General features: G+C 37.9%; 2 protein-coding genes across 2 annotated transcripts; one reads left to right on the top strand and one right to left on the bottom strand.

Annotated features, from left to right (window-relative positions):
* Positions 1 to 836: 836 nt before the first annotated feature.
* Positions 837 to 1,969, top strand: PCYB_061050 (phist protein; the record flags this gene model as incomplete). The annotated part of the gene is made up of 2 exons (XM_004221272.1): positions 837 to 967; positions 1,246 to 1,969. The coding sequence occupies 2 exons, from the start codon at positions 837 to 839 to the stop codon at positions 1,967 to 1,969; spliced, it is 855 nt and encodes a 284-aa protein (XP_004221320.1).
* A 1,466-nt stretch (positions 1,970 to 3,435) lies between these two features.
* Positions 3,436 to 5,641, bottom strand: PCYB_061040 (hypothetical protein; the record flags this gene model as incomplete). Its single annotated transcript, XM_004221271.1, has 2 exons — positions 3,436 to 5,205; positions 5,579 to 5,641. The coding sequence occupies 2 exons, from the start codon at positions 5,639 to 5,641 to the stop codon at positions 3,436 to 3,438; spliced, it is 1,833 nt and encodes a 610-aa protein (XP_004221319.1).
* Positions 5,642 to 12,293: the final 6,652 nt, after the last annotated feature.

The raw sequence follows: 12,293 nt of genomic DNA, 5'->3' as shown, positions 1-12,293 counted from the left end.
ATAATTTCATGCAACCAGATTAGGGACGTATCGATAGAACGATCTGGTTAGGGGAATGCGCGATGTTATATTTTTATTTATTATTATTTTTTCTCAAAAGGGAGGATAAAATATGCGGTAATTATGAGGGATGAAAATTCTTTTTTTTCTCTTTTTTTTTTTTTTTTTTTTTTTTGAATATGCGTGTGTAATTGCTTTACCGGAAGGTGACCAAACCACAGAACAAGAAGAGGAGGACGAACGAGCAAGAATATATAATATAGCTTTCCCCAGATTAGCACAAAAGGGCTGAGTTAAAAATGTTGTGAAGCACCACATAAACGGGCAAATAATAACTTAAAAGGCAGCTATACACTGCAACGTAACACTTGACAGAGAAATGCGAGAAATGCGAGAAATGCAATTTACGGCAGTGAAAATTAGCCACAAAAAAATATAACAAAAAAAGAGGAGAAAGTAGGAGGAACGCCCCCCCTCTTCCCCGAGTTTGAAATCATCCCTGTTTTCACGCGTTATTCATTTGTTCTTTGTTTTTTGTTTTTGTGCACAACTGTTAAGCGTTTTATGCGTTTGCCTTGGTGGAGCGTTCATCTGCCTTTTTTTTGTTGTCGCTGTGGCCATGCTACAGGGTAGTCATGCATTTTTGGAAAATTGTGCACGTATAGGTATACACACCTGTGCATGCGTGGCTGTTATAAACCAAGCGCTGTTTTGCCTCCTTTTTGTTAAGCGTGATTTTTTTTTTTCTCGAATGTGCATCCCCTTTTGACGCGGTTATAAGGTAAATACTCAAAATAGGGGAGATGTACAAGAGACAGTTTTTCAGTACGCAAAGGATGACGCAGTCGAGAAGGAGAAGAAAGGGAGCAATTTGTTGTGCAACTCGTACGGAGGGAGTAGCAAAGGAGAGTAAAAATATCATAAGGACGTTATTTTTGAGACATTTCAAGGTTGTGCTCATTGTTTTGTTATTTTTTTGTGTGCAGGTAAAGTAGCCAAAGTGGAAATTTTGTCAAGTTGCTTTTTTTTTTTTTTGTCTTTCCTTTTGACGTAGCTGTGTGTTCATGTGAGTATACCTGGATGCACGAGTTAGGCATTGTGTGTTCACGTATACATAAGGAGTCCTTCTCACTACCCGCAGAGGTATTTTCCGGATTGGGAGTCAAACGTGAGGGAGAACACCTGTTTTGATTCTCAGCGTTTCCCTGGATGGGGATTCTTTATGAAGAGATCCCCCCACCAAAGGATACTGTCGGATATTTTATTCAAAATTAAGAAGACCATAATGAAGAAGAAAAAAATGATTCCTGAAAATGAGGTCATCGATGAGAAAAACAAAATAATGAAGAAGAAAAAGAAGAAAATAAAAACAATCAAACAAGCAAAAAAAATAAAAGATTTATTTTATGCAAAAAATGGACACGTTAATAATGAGAACATTGTTATTGTGAAGACTAGAATGGGAGAAACAAAACCAACAGTGGAAAAAAAAACAATAGTCATAAAAGACATAGACACATGGGAGAACCTAGAGGAAGGAGAGTTACTTATAAAAATAAAAAGTCTGAATGGTCTTATCAATTCTAGCCAAATGTTCAGCATATGGAGTAGTGTGCACATCATCATGAGGAAAAAGTATTTTCACAGAGAAGAAAAAATATGGAGTTTTTGCGAAAAAATTGCCAAGGCTTACCAGGTCTCGAAAGAGTCTAAGATGAATATATGGTACAAGGTATACTACAACATGAAGGAAGAAATAATGAAAACTGAAAGAGAAGAATTTAACAAAATTTACCCTTTTATTGATAGTGGGGAGTGTGAACATGATGTTTTTATTAAATTTTTACTTGATGAATTGGATGTGTGGAAGAAAAAAATGAAGGTTATTGAGAACAAGTGGGCACACTTGCTGTTTTTAAATTTGAAGTTCGAGAGGAAGAGAAGCATGATTCTCCTAAAAAGCTTATGAGGAGTGCCATCGCGCTGGAGAGGAGTAACTCATGGCGTGTGGCGCATTGCATGACTTATCATTTTCGCTCCTTTTAGCGAACAAGAGAAACAGCTTACACATGGTGACACTTTCGCGTCTCGGAGTTGGAGCAGCTGAGTTGGCGTTTGTTTGCCGCGTAAAAGGGAAGATTCCATCGAGTTGGTATAATCTGTGGAATGAATTCCCCGCGGGGGGGCAGCCCCATTTGCCCCATCTGTCCCATTTGCCCCATCTGTCCCATTTGCCCCATCTGCCACATCTGCCCCATCTGTCCCATCTATCCCATCTGTCCTATCTGCCCATTTTGGCCCATTTTTTGTGTACCAAACTTAGGCTCCCCTGTGCGCCCCCTTTTTAATGACGAAATAGAAAGGCGCGTGCCCTTTTGAAGGGCTTTTCCCTACCCAATTTTGGGCGAGCAACATTTGCCCCCTTTTTAGCACCCCTGGCGAAGGGGGGGGGTGTTGTTCATATGAAAAGAAGTGGCTTTATAAGGATAAGAAAAAAAAGAGAAGGTAAAAAGGGAGAGGCAAAAGTAGAAACGCCTGGAAATGACTGGTGCAATATATGCGGCCGAAGAGTCGGTGCTTTTGCGAGGTTGCCACCTCGTAGAATTTCTCTCCTCCTATGTAGGACGTGCGGACCTTCTTCAATGATGGTGGATAGTTAGGCTCGTTTCGATAAAAATGTTCATTCTAGCATAAATGACTAATTCCGTTTGGCTAATTCGTGAGGAGATGCAAACGACCGTAGGTGTACATGTAGCCACGAGGCAAAATCAGATGAGTAAGGGTAACGATACGCGTTTAGTTCATTAATAAGTTTCCGTTGTAAAAGTTAATTCGGTGCATGTATCGTTTGCTGGTTCAAAACATTTTTTTTTTTTTTTGTGCAAGGTAGCTACATCTATTGAGGCAATAGATTTTTGGAAAAAAAAAAAAAAAGTACGTAAAATGAATTTTACTTACAGAAACGCAGAAGCAATCATTAATACATGTAACGTTCAAAAAAAAAACAGATCATCATCTGGGATTATGAGACGATTTAGATCTTAAAGTATACAAAGGGATAAAATACGGGCATGCTGTTTTTGTACATTTAAGTGTGTAGTTTTTTACACCCATGGTATTGTACAGAGGTGCAGTATTTTTATGGGGGTTATATATATTAGGGGATTGACGTTGGATTAACTTTTGTTAAAATCATAAAGTTTGGTGTCTCATTGGAGCGTTCTTCTTTGGACCAACTGGTATGGTAAATGTTATTCTCGTCGCGGATGTAGCAAGTGTGGTGTTGTCCTAGTAGGTTGTTTTCTTCTTTTTTGAGGAATCGTTTCGCATAGTATAAGGGCGTTATAGGAAACAAGACAGGGCACATCATCACATCTTGTCATTGGACATACCACCGTTTTGCTACTTGGGGAAGAAAGCTTTCCGTTCTTCTGTTCAGTCCATTATGACTCTTCTGCTGTGTGGGACGTAATCAGCAATCTCTCTCGTGTTTCTTCCTAGTATGTAATCGATAACTTTGAGGGAGGAGTTAAACATGACTTTTCCCATAATTCCATAGGAGACGAAGGTTCCAAAGGCGAAACTGAACAAACTAACAAAGTAAGCAGTAACAACTGGTATCATCCAGTACTGAGCGAGAAGTATACCTAGGATGACACTCGTGATGAGGGAAATGAGGGGGACGTAGAGGAGGACCTTCTGCAATTTGAGATTATGTCTCAAATTCATGAATTTCAATTCGTTCCTGTTTTTCTCTTTCAGTTTGTCGACTTTGTTTTTGTACTTCTCAATTTTGTTGACCAACAAGTGGGCGATTTCGGCATTATTCTTATCCATGGCTTCATCGATGTAAGATCTGAGTTCATCCATGTTATTTCTGGTTCTTTCAATGGATCCGTTCTTTGCCATTCCTCGTCTTCCTACATATATGGATGAGCCATCCTCATCGCTATATACAGAACCATCACTGCCACTATCAATGGAACTGTGTTCATCATAATCGAAGTTTATATATTTTCTGAGACTTTTTAATTGAGATTTTAATTCATCTTCATCTTCCACGTTCATATTTTTTACATTTTTTTTTATTTTATTCAAAGTTCTTCTCATTTTTTCTCTATCTTTTGCATTAAATTCTCTTACTTTTCTGAATAGTCTCTCATTTTGGTCAACTTCAAAATTTGCGTTATCTCTTTGAGCATTTTTGTATTTTAACAGATAACCTGAGAATTCCCCTTCGCGTTTTGCACTGCGTCTAGATTTTTTACCTTTCTTGGAACTTCTCATAACATCTTTACGTCCTTCTTGTTCTTCTGAGTTTAGTTTCTTTAATCTTTTATTTAGGGTTTCTTCACGGCTAACTTCATAATTGTCATCATCTCTGTTTTCCTTGTTGTATTTGTTCGAATATCCTTTGGAATATTTTCCGGCTGTTTTCATATCGTAAGTAGATTCATCTAAAATTTCTTTCCTTTGTGCCTTTTCCTTGGCTCGCTTCGCTTCTTTTTCTTCTAAGGATTCTAAATCTTCATATGAGGTGTCGTCGTATTTGCTTTTTTGGCTTTTAGCAGAACCGCTTGCGCTACTTCTGGAGCTTTTGGTAGAGCTGCTTGCACTACTTCTGGAACTTCTGACTGAGCCGCTCATGGTACTGCTGGAGCCATTGGTTACATCTGTCCTTGCGCTGGCTGCCGTGGAACCTGAGTTGTAACTGCTAACGCTGTTATCATCACGAATATCCACTAGGATGGATTCATCAGTGACGGATTCATTTGTGACGGATTCATCTGTGACTGACTGATTGTCCGATGCATCATCTGTGACGGATTGATTTTCCGAGGCATCATCATCATAGCTTCTTTCGCTACTAGTGTCCAAGCTATTGGTGCTTGTTGAGGATGCTACACTTTTGAGATCATCAATGCTTGTAGAACTACCTACAGAGCCTTCGAAGTCATTACCGAAGGCTGTTTTGGTGCTGCTTTTGCTATAGATGCTACCAGTGCCGCCAGCGCTGCTCCTGCTAAGGACGCTACCGGTGGATCCTCCGCTGCTCCTGCTAAAGATACTGTTAGCGCTCGCAAGGGAAGTAACACTTCCTTCGGCGTCGTTCTGGAGGCGGTCGTATTCATACAGCATTCTTGCGGCCCTTACGCTGAATTGGTTGTGTGCGCCATCGTTGTCTCCGTTGCAGTTGAGGGCACCCTGGGGAGGGGAGGCAAAAAAGAGGTTTAGAAAAAATGAGTAAACTGTGGGGTTCATGAAGGCGTTGTGGGGGGTCAACTACTCTAACAGGTTAGGAACTCAGTGGCGGGTGTCAGTCAGCATGCAGAGTGTAGAACGCGACTGTGCCAACATGGGAAGAAACGGCTAGATGCAATACGATGAGGGAAGGTACGCTACTTCAAACTTGCCTCAACACATTCGACACAGTCGATGTAATCGATGCAATCGGCACAATCGGTGCAACCGGTGCAGTCGGAGCAGTCACTATAGTCGACACATTCGGGTCCTGCAGCGAGGGGAGGATCCACGAGCGCTACAACATGGTGACACATATCATTTTGGCTGAACTTACATTTTTGGTATATTCCCAGGCCCAAATGAGGAAGGTAAAGAGAAAGGCTTTGCAAGGTTGCATTTTCGTAGGTTCTCTAATTTCTTGGCAATCTCAAAAATCGTTTCTTAATTTTTCCAGGAGCAAAGGTAAGGTGAACATAAAAATAAGTATGTTCTTGCGTAGGTATATGAATAGGTAAAAAAAAAAAAAAAATATATACGCTTCGTCAGAATAAATAATTTTTTTTTTTATTTATCCTGAAATGAATGTTCTAAATATAGATACGATGATGTAATGCTTTGCAGGAAATGCGTATCGTCTAGGTAAAAAAAAATTCTTAAATAAATTTTCTTTCCTACTCAAAATATATTTCCTATGTTTAATTTTGTTTTCGTATCTTTTTTCATTCTTTAAATAGATGTATTAAATAAAAAAAAAAAAAAAAAATGTGAAAAGAGGGGGAAAAAAAAGTATATTTTTTTTTTTTTACCGTATATTAAATGGCATAGTAAAATTATATTATTATGGTATACTAAAAGCTAATAAAAAAAAAAATCTCATGAAAAGCGCAAAAAAATTGCATATAATAATTCGGGTATATCTCCCATATTATTTTATTATTTTACATGTCCTCTCTGTGAATTGTAAAATGCTGCACTGTAAAATAAATGTATATATATACTATTTTATTTTATATGCACTTTTCCTGATGCGTTTTATTTTCTTCTGTATTTTTTTCTTTTTTTTTTTACGCACTCTATTTAACTTATTGGACTATAAACTAAACTAAACGTATACAGAGGGCGCCGTGTTGGTGGAGAAAAAAAAAATAAGATAAAAGGGGGAACCGTTGTTCCAGTTCCTCTTTTTTCCTTTCCCTTTTACGAAAATGAAAAAAGGGGTACGGGGAAAAAAAAGTAAGCGCAAAATTTAAAGAAAATGCAAAACTTTTAACACGTGTTGTGCAGGAAAAAAAAAAAAGGGATGCGTAAGTCATACGCACGGTTAAAAGGAGGAAGTGATTTGTACATTTAGCAAACGCATATTGACTAAATAGCGATTTTTTTTGTGAGAGATATATTTATGGAAGGGAGGAGGCCGTTAGGTGTTGGCAAACGTTATATATATCTATAACAGATTTTATTTACGTACTCGTTGTCTATAAAAGGGGTCATATTATACCTTCGCGATGCTGTAGGTAAAAAAAAAACTCGAAGAAAATGGTGGCAATCAAAAAAAAAAAAAAGGAGTACACTACGTAGCTACCCTAAATAAATAAACGCAATATACATATATATGTAAATATATACATGTTAGCATAACAGTTGCGCAAAAATATAATAATAATATATGGCTAAGATAAAAAAAAAATTCCTAGAAAAATAATTTCTGTACAATTAGCAAAATGGTGTAGGGAAATAAATAATTCCCCAAAGTTGTAGTTATCGAGTTGGACTAATAGAAAAAAAATTGGCAATTTTTTCCCACTTTATACTCCTTTTAGGTAGGAAAAAAAAAAAATGTGCGGAAAAGCGGCGATTGCTATTTTTTTGCTAATTTTTTTCGGAAGTAGTAATTTGTTAGTGTACATATAAATTAATTTACGCGTTTTTGTTTTTATTTTTATTGAAAAAAGGGGAGGCAAATGTGTTGTTCGAAAAAGTGCCATAAACATAGGAAGAAAATGTAGCCAATAGGGAAAAGTGCCAATAAATTTATGCAATTTCGTCGCATATGTACTGAGCTGCGTTTTTCGATTTTCCCATTTTGTGATTTCGCCGTTTTTATCATGCGAAGCGGGATGCAGCGGAGTGGGTAAAACCGCGGTACAGTGATTACATGAAAAGTAAAAATGTACGCGCGGAGCGCAATGTCTGAGCAGCAAATTTTCGGTTTCTATTTTGGACTATCAACGATTTTTATAATTGTACCTCCTTCTATCGTGTGTCTGTCGTGAAATGTTCGTGTATGTGTCACAGAGCGTTGTGCAGATAGCCACAACGGTAAAAAAGAAAAAAAAAAAAAAAAAAATAAAATGAAAAATAAAATAAAACTTCTACGTGCATGTAAAGACGCCTGCGTACACATCGCTATTGTTACGTTTGACAAATTTTTCGAAAATATCAAAACGGTGATAAAATAATTTTACATAAAGTAATTTAACACCTCTTATCGCAAGGCGGCTAGGAGTGGGTATAAATACCGACCCCTTGACGAATTAACGAGTGGTCATTTTTTCAACTTATTAATGTGATTAAATTGATCTTTATCGGCGGGGAGAATTATTTAAATTGGTTATCCTAAAGTGAGAGAAGAAAATAATTCATGGAAAACTATCAAATTTGTGCCTGCAAAGTGGAACAGATTATTTCCGTCTGTTTGTGACGGAGTTTGCCAGTTCGTCACATGTATGTACTCCTCTCAAAGGGAACAAGTGAGTAAAAAAAAAAAAATGGTTTAAAAAAAGACATTCACTTATGGAGCGCGGTGTTTCACATCGGTAGAGGACATTCCGTTGAGTAAAAAAAAGAAGTGACCTTAAAAGGTGTCCATCAAAAAATTGTGAAAAAGTTGTGGGAAAATGGAGGCCTCCATATGTATGCATAATTATAATGGAGTTAAAAGTAAGCGCCTTTCTTTTATGATTCCTCACTGCCCCGTGTTGGAGGAGACGAAAAATGAAACTTCTTTTCCACTTAATCAAAATTTAAAGGTATATCGGGTTTCTCATTTTGTAAAAATAAATTTATCAATTCTGTATTTTCTTTTATGCCACGATGTAGAAGCAATTGGAGTGTGTGGGGGTCACACAAAAAGATTTTAATTTCTCAAATTTTTAGCCTCCTCGGAGGGGCATCTTTTCAGTGCGCATTTGAGACTATTTTTTTATATATTTTTTATCGTTTTGTGCACATTTACCTCGTCATAGGGGTGATAATATGGCGAACTTACATTAGCTTCTGCCCACCCAGTGGGAGCTCCTCACTAAGTGGCAAAAAAAAGGAAGGGCGATAAGCGAAAGTGAGATTAAGGGGAAACGGTGTATATGACGTGGCCAACGTGGGATCCACACATTTAGCGAATACGTTTGAAGGGAGCTTTTCGAAAGTTTTTCCTTTTTTGGATCATCACTTATGGGTTGCCGCTTCACCTCAAGGGAAAGTCAACAGAGTGCCCCCTTTTTTTTTTTATCACTAACCAAAGGTTGTCAAAAAAGAACAAGCGGAGTGGTACATAGATTGAGACATTGTGTATGCTATTTAATTGCACCGAGTGGAGAGGAGTCTTTTCCATTTTTTTTTTAATGCGTTATATGCTCACCTAGCTGTTCATTTTAAGTCGATTTGATAAAACATGTAGGCATTCTTCTCTGTGCAACTGTTTTGTCACGAAAGCGAGGTTAGGAAAAGATAAAAAAATGGAAAAGGATTAAGATGGAGAGGATGACATTTTACAGCTTTGAAGGGGAAAAAAAATTGCTAATATTGCTACCCCTTTGCAGCAGACACAATTTTAGCTATTTTAGCTATTTTCCGCGAGCCACCATTTGTTTTGCTTCATTGATGTATAAGCAGTGGACCCCTATACATATTAAAAGAATGAAAATTTTCGTTACTGAGTATGTTTTTTATTTTCCGTAGTTTGCACTATTCCACTTTTTAAGTCCTCATCTGAAGTGAAAAATAATGTGCACATGAATGAATCGCTAGGTGGGCCAAATAAAGGGGCAACAGAGTTTTTTCCGTGGCGGACATATTAGTAGTTCATTAGGTAGAGAGTTATTATTGAATAAAAAAAAGGAGACTTTAACGATAATTAGGTAAATTTTGTTAGACGTGGACTTTATTGGCACACATCGTTGTTAAGGCAACGGAGCTTCTTAGAACAGCCTTGTTCTCGTTGCATGTATATGACGCCAGATTTATCTGCCATTTGGTTGCTTTTTTTTTTTTTTTTTTTTTTGGTGTCGCACTGGTAAATAATGCTTTTTATTAGAACCCATTGTTTTGTTAAGAACTGTTCGTCACTTTGGCAGTCGTTTTGTTAATGCTGAGGAGGGGGTAAGTAGACCGAGTGAGTAGGTCTATCGTGCGTGACGACTAATATTGGTGATCGCTCTGGTTAGAAGCTGCTCAAACAAAAAAAGGGTTCACGAAAAAGAGGGGAAAAAAATCGCCTGGCCATGTTCATAGAAAGGTCTCCATACAGGTGCATATGCAATACGTGGAATTAGGATAAAAATGGGGAAAATAAATTATTATTTTGTTTTTCCCCTCTACAATGGTGCCATGTAATCCATTTTAATCACTTAGTGTTGGTTTTCCTTAGGGTGATCGAGAGATATTTGACAAATGGTCAGTCATATTGTACGTATTGCATGACCCTTTTTAAAAGCACTTATCCGAGTGAAAAAAGTGGAATGACTAGTTGGCATGGAAATACTAAAAAGGATTCCCATACATAGCCGTCTATCAGTAGCATGAGGAATGTTCTTAACGGGGAGTGTATGTATGCTGATCAGATTTAGGGGGGGAGTTATTGTATGCCCGTATAGCAAGTTCAGGGGGACATTATTCATTGCTCTGGGACCCCCTTTTTATATGTGCAGGGTGATAAATTAAGGAGGGTTTACCTCTTTAAAATTATTCCTAAGGGAAGTGCGCCATGCGGAAGGGGAGTTTTATGGGAGGGGTGAAATCATTCACTGCTAAGTTGGTGTTCTTAAATAAACAGATAAGTAACATGTATGTTCCGCATGGGGACGGTGATTTACTACAATGGGGGAAAAACTACGGCGCTTAAAGAGGGGAGCGGGGTCAGCCCTTGGATGCCCTTCATAAATGGACATATATTAGGAAATTTTCGCCCCCATGTATTTGGGAAGCACACCATTGGGGTCTCAAAATATGAGAGAAAAAAAAAAAGGGAGAAAATATTCAACATTATGACTTATTTAAGAGGGGTACCAAAGGACAGATTGAACAGTGAGGGTCTGTCAAATTGAAGTGATAAAAAAGTAAGTAGGTTGTATTGAAGGGAGTACTGTGAATGGCATATGGAGTAAGCAGATTTACAACCGAGTAGGTTTTCATTTTTAAATGTTTTATTCGCCATTGAAGTCTGCTTGATGCAAGAGTTGCGATGAGGAACTCCTGCCTGTGCGCTACTCAGTTTTATTGCATTAGGAGCTAAACGGTGTCGAACGGGGCCAGTGTGCCTCTAACTCGTTTGCGCTGCAAAGTGGGTGTATCGGCTGTCTCTCCACAGAGGGGTAGAGCAAGTCGGCCAATTTGTAGGGTAAGTAAATAAAGGCGAACGGCGCAGGGCGGTGACTCTTTATTTGTGCGCAACCTGCTTCTACCTACTTTAGTGAAAAGTTTCCCAATTTGTTTTTATGTTAGGGAGAAAGATTGCATTAGCGTTTGTCCAGATTGCACAGCAGAAGTGGCATAGGTGAGTTAGGACTTAGTCGAGTTAGAGCAGAAATTCGCTTTTTATTTTTTCTTTCACTTATGGAACACCTTTCAGAGAAGAACCCGCCCCGGGGTGGGACCAACTTGATAGAATTGCCACCGTTGCGCATCCCGGGGATATCCCCCTGGGGGGGCTCTACTGCACGTAATTAGAAAAACAAAGAAAAGTCATCTTTGCAAACCAGTTTTGTTGTAAAGAGAGTTTTGCTAAATTGTTGACTATCTTAATGAGGGAGTGGCCATTTTTACTTTTTTTTTTCTTTACATAGGTATAATTTTTTTTTTATTTAATGATGAAAAGGTGCAACCTGCTTGGCGCGAACTTCATTATGCGTTGCGCGGGTCATAACAATGTAGTATAACAATTTATGGCATGTAAAGAATACCCTTTTGTTTTGTAGGGTTATCCGCCGGAAGGAGTGTCCTTCAAAATAGGGAAGAAAAAGGTACTTGCTTAACTTACTCATTTTTTTTTTATTGCAGAAGAGCATTTCTCACCGTAGCGGCATTTCTTAAGCGAAAAGGAATGAACAGTCGTTTCATTTTACCATTTGGCGAAATGTTATTCTGCTGATTATTGATGATATGATGATTTTTTATAAAAAAATGAAATATTTTCTAGTGAACTCGCAATTTTAGAAGATCAGTATGTTCTGTATTGTTCTAAGGGTGTCATTATTACATACATTACAACAACCATGCATCATGTCGACGAGGCACTCATGCACAAATAATATCGCGCATGTTATGTTACGCTTTCATAAAAGCAAAATCGCAATTTTGCTTAGATTAAAGGGAATGCGCATTATGCGGGGCATCCAATGCACTACTCTGCTCGTACGCTTCGTGAAGTTATTTTGTGATGGGGTAAAATATTGTACTGTATTGTATATGCTACATTGTACTGTACTGTATTGTGCCACATCGTAGTGCACTGTATTACATACTGCTCAGTTCGTTTTATCTGTCCCGATATTTTAAAATTAAAAAATAGGAGAGGAGCGTTTCGTTATTTTAAGAACTACGGTAATATATTGATTTTTCTGGTTAATTAATTGGCGTATCTTTAAGGCCTCTACTCCGAACGGGTCGGTCGCGGCACCAGCTTTGTAGAGAAGAAGTAATTTTTTTCTAAGCAACAGAACAACAACTCTATGTTGTATTGTTCTATTGGAATTATTTTTACTTTTGCATGCTTTTGGATAACAGTGAAATGGTATCGCGAAATAACTCTATATGTTTTTCTGTTTAGAGCGAAG

This window comes from Plasmodium cynomolgi, chromosome 6 (genome assembly GCF_000321355.1).
Source record: "Plasmodium cynomolgi strain B DNA, chromosome 6, whole genome shotgun sequence".
In the NCBI taxonomy this organism is placed as follows: Eukaryota; Apicomplexa; class Aconoidasida; order Haemosporida; family Plasmodiidae; genus Plasmodium; species Plasmodium cynomolgi.
The sequence above is the reverse complement of the archived record's forward strand: the minus strand, read 5'-3'. Positions and strand labels throughout refer to the sequence as shown.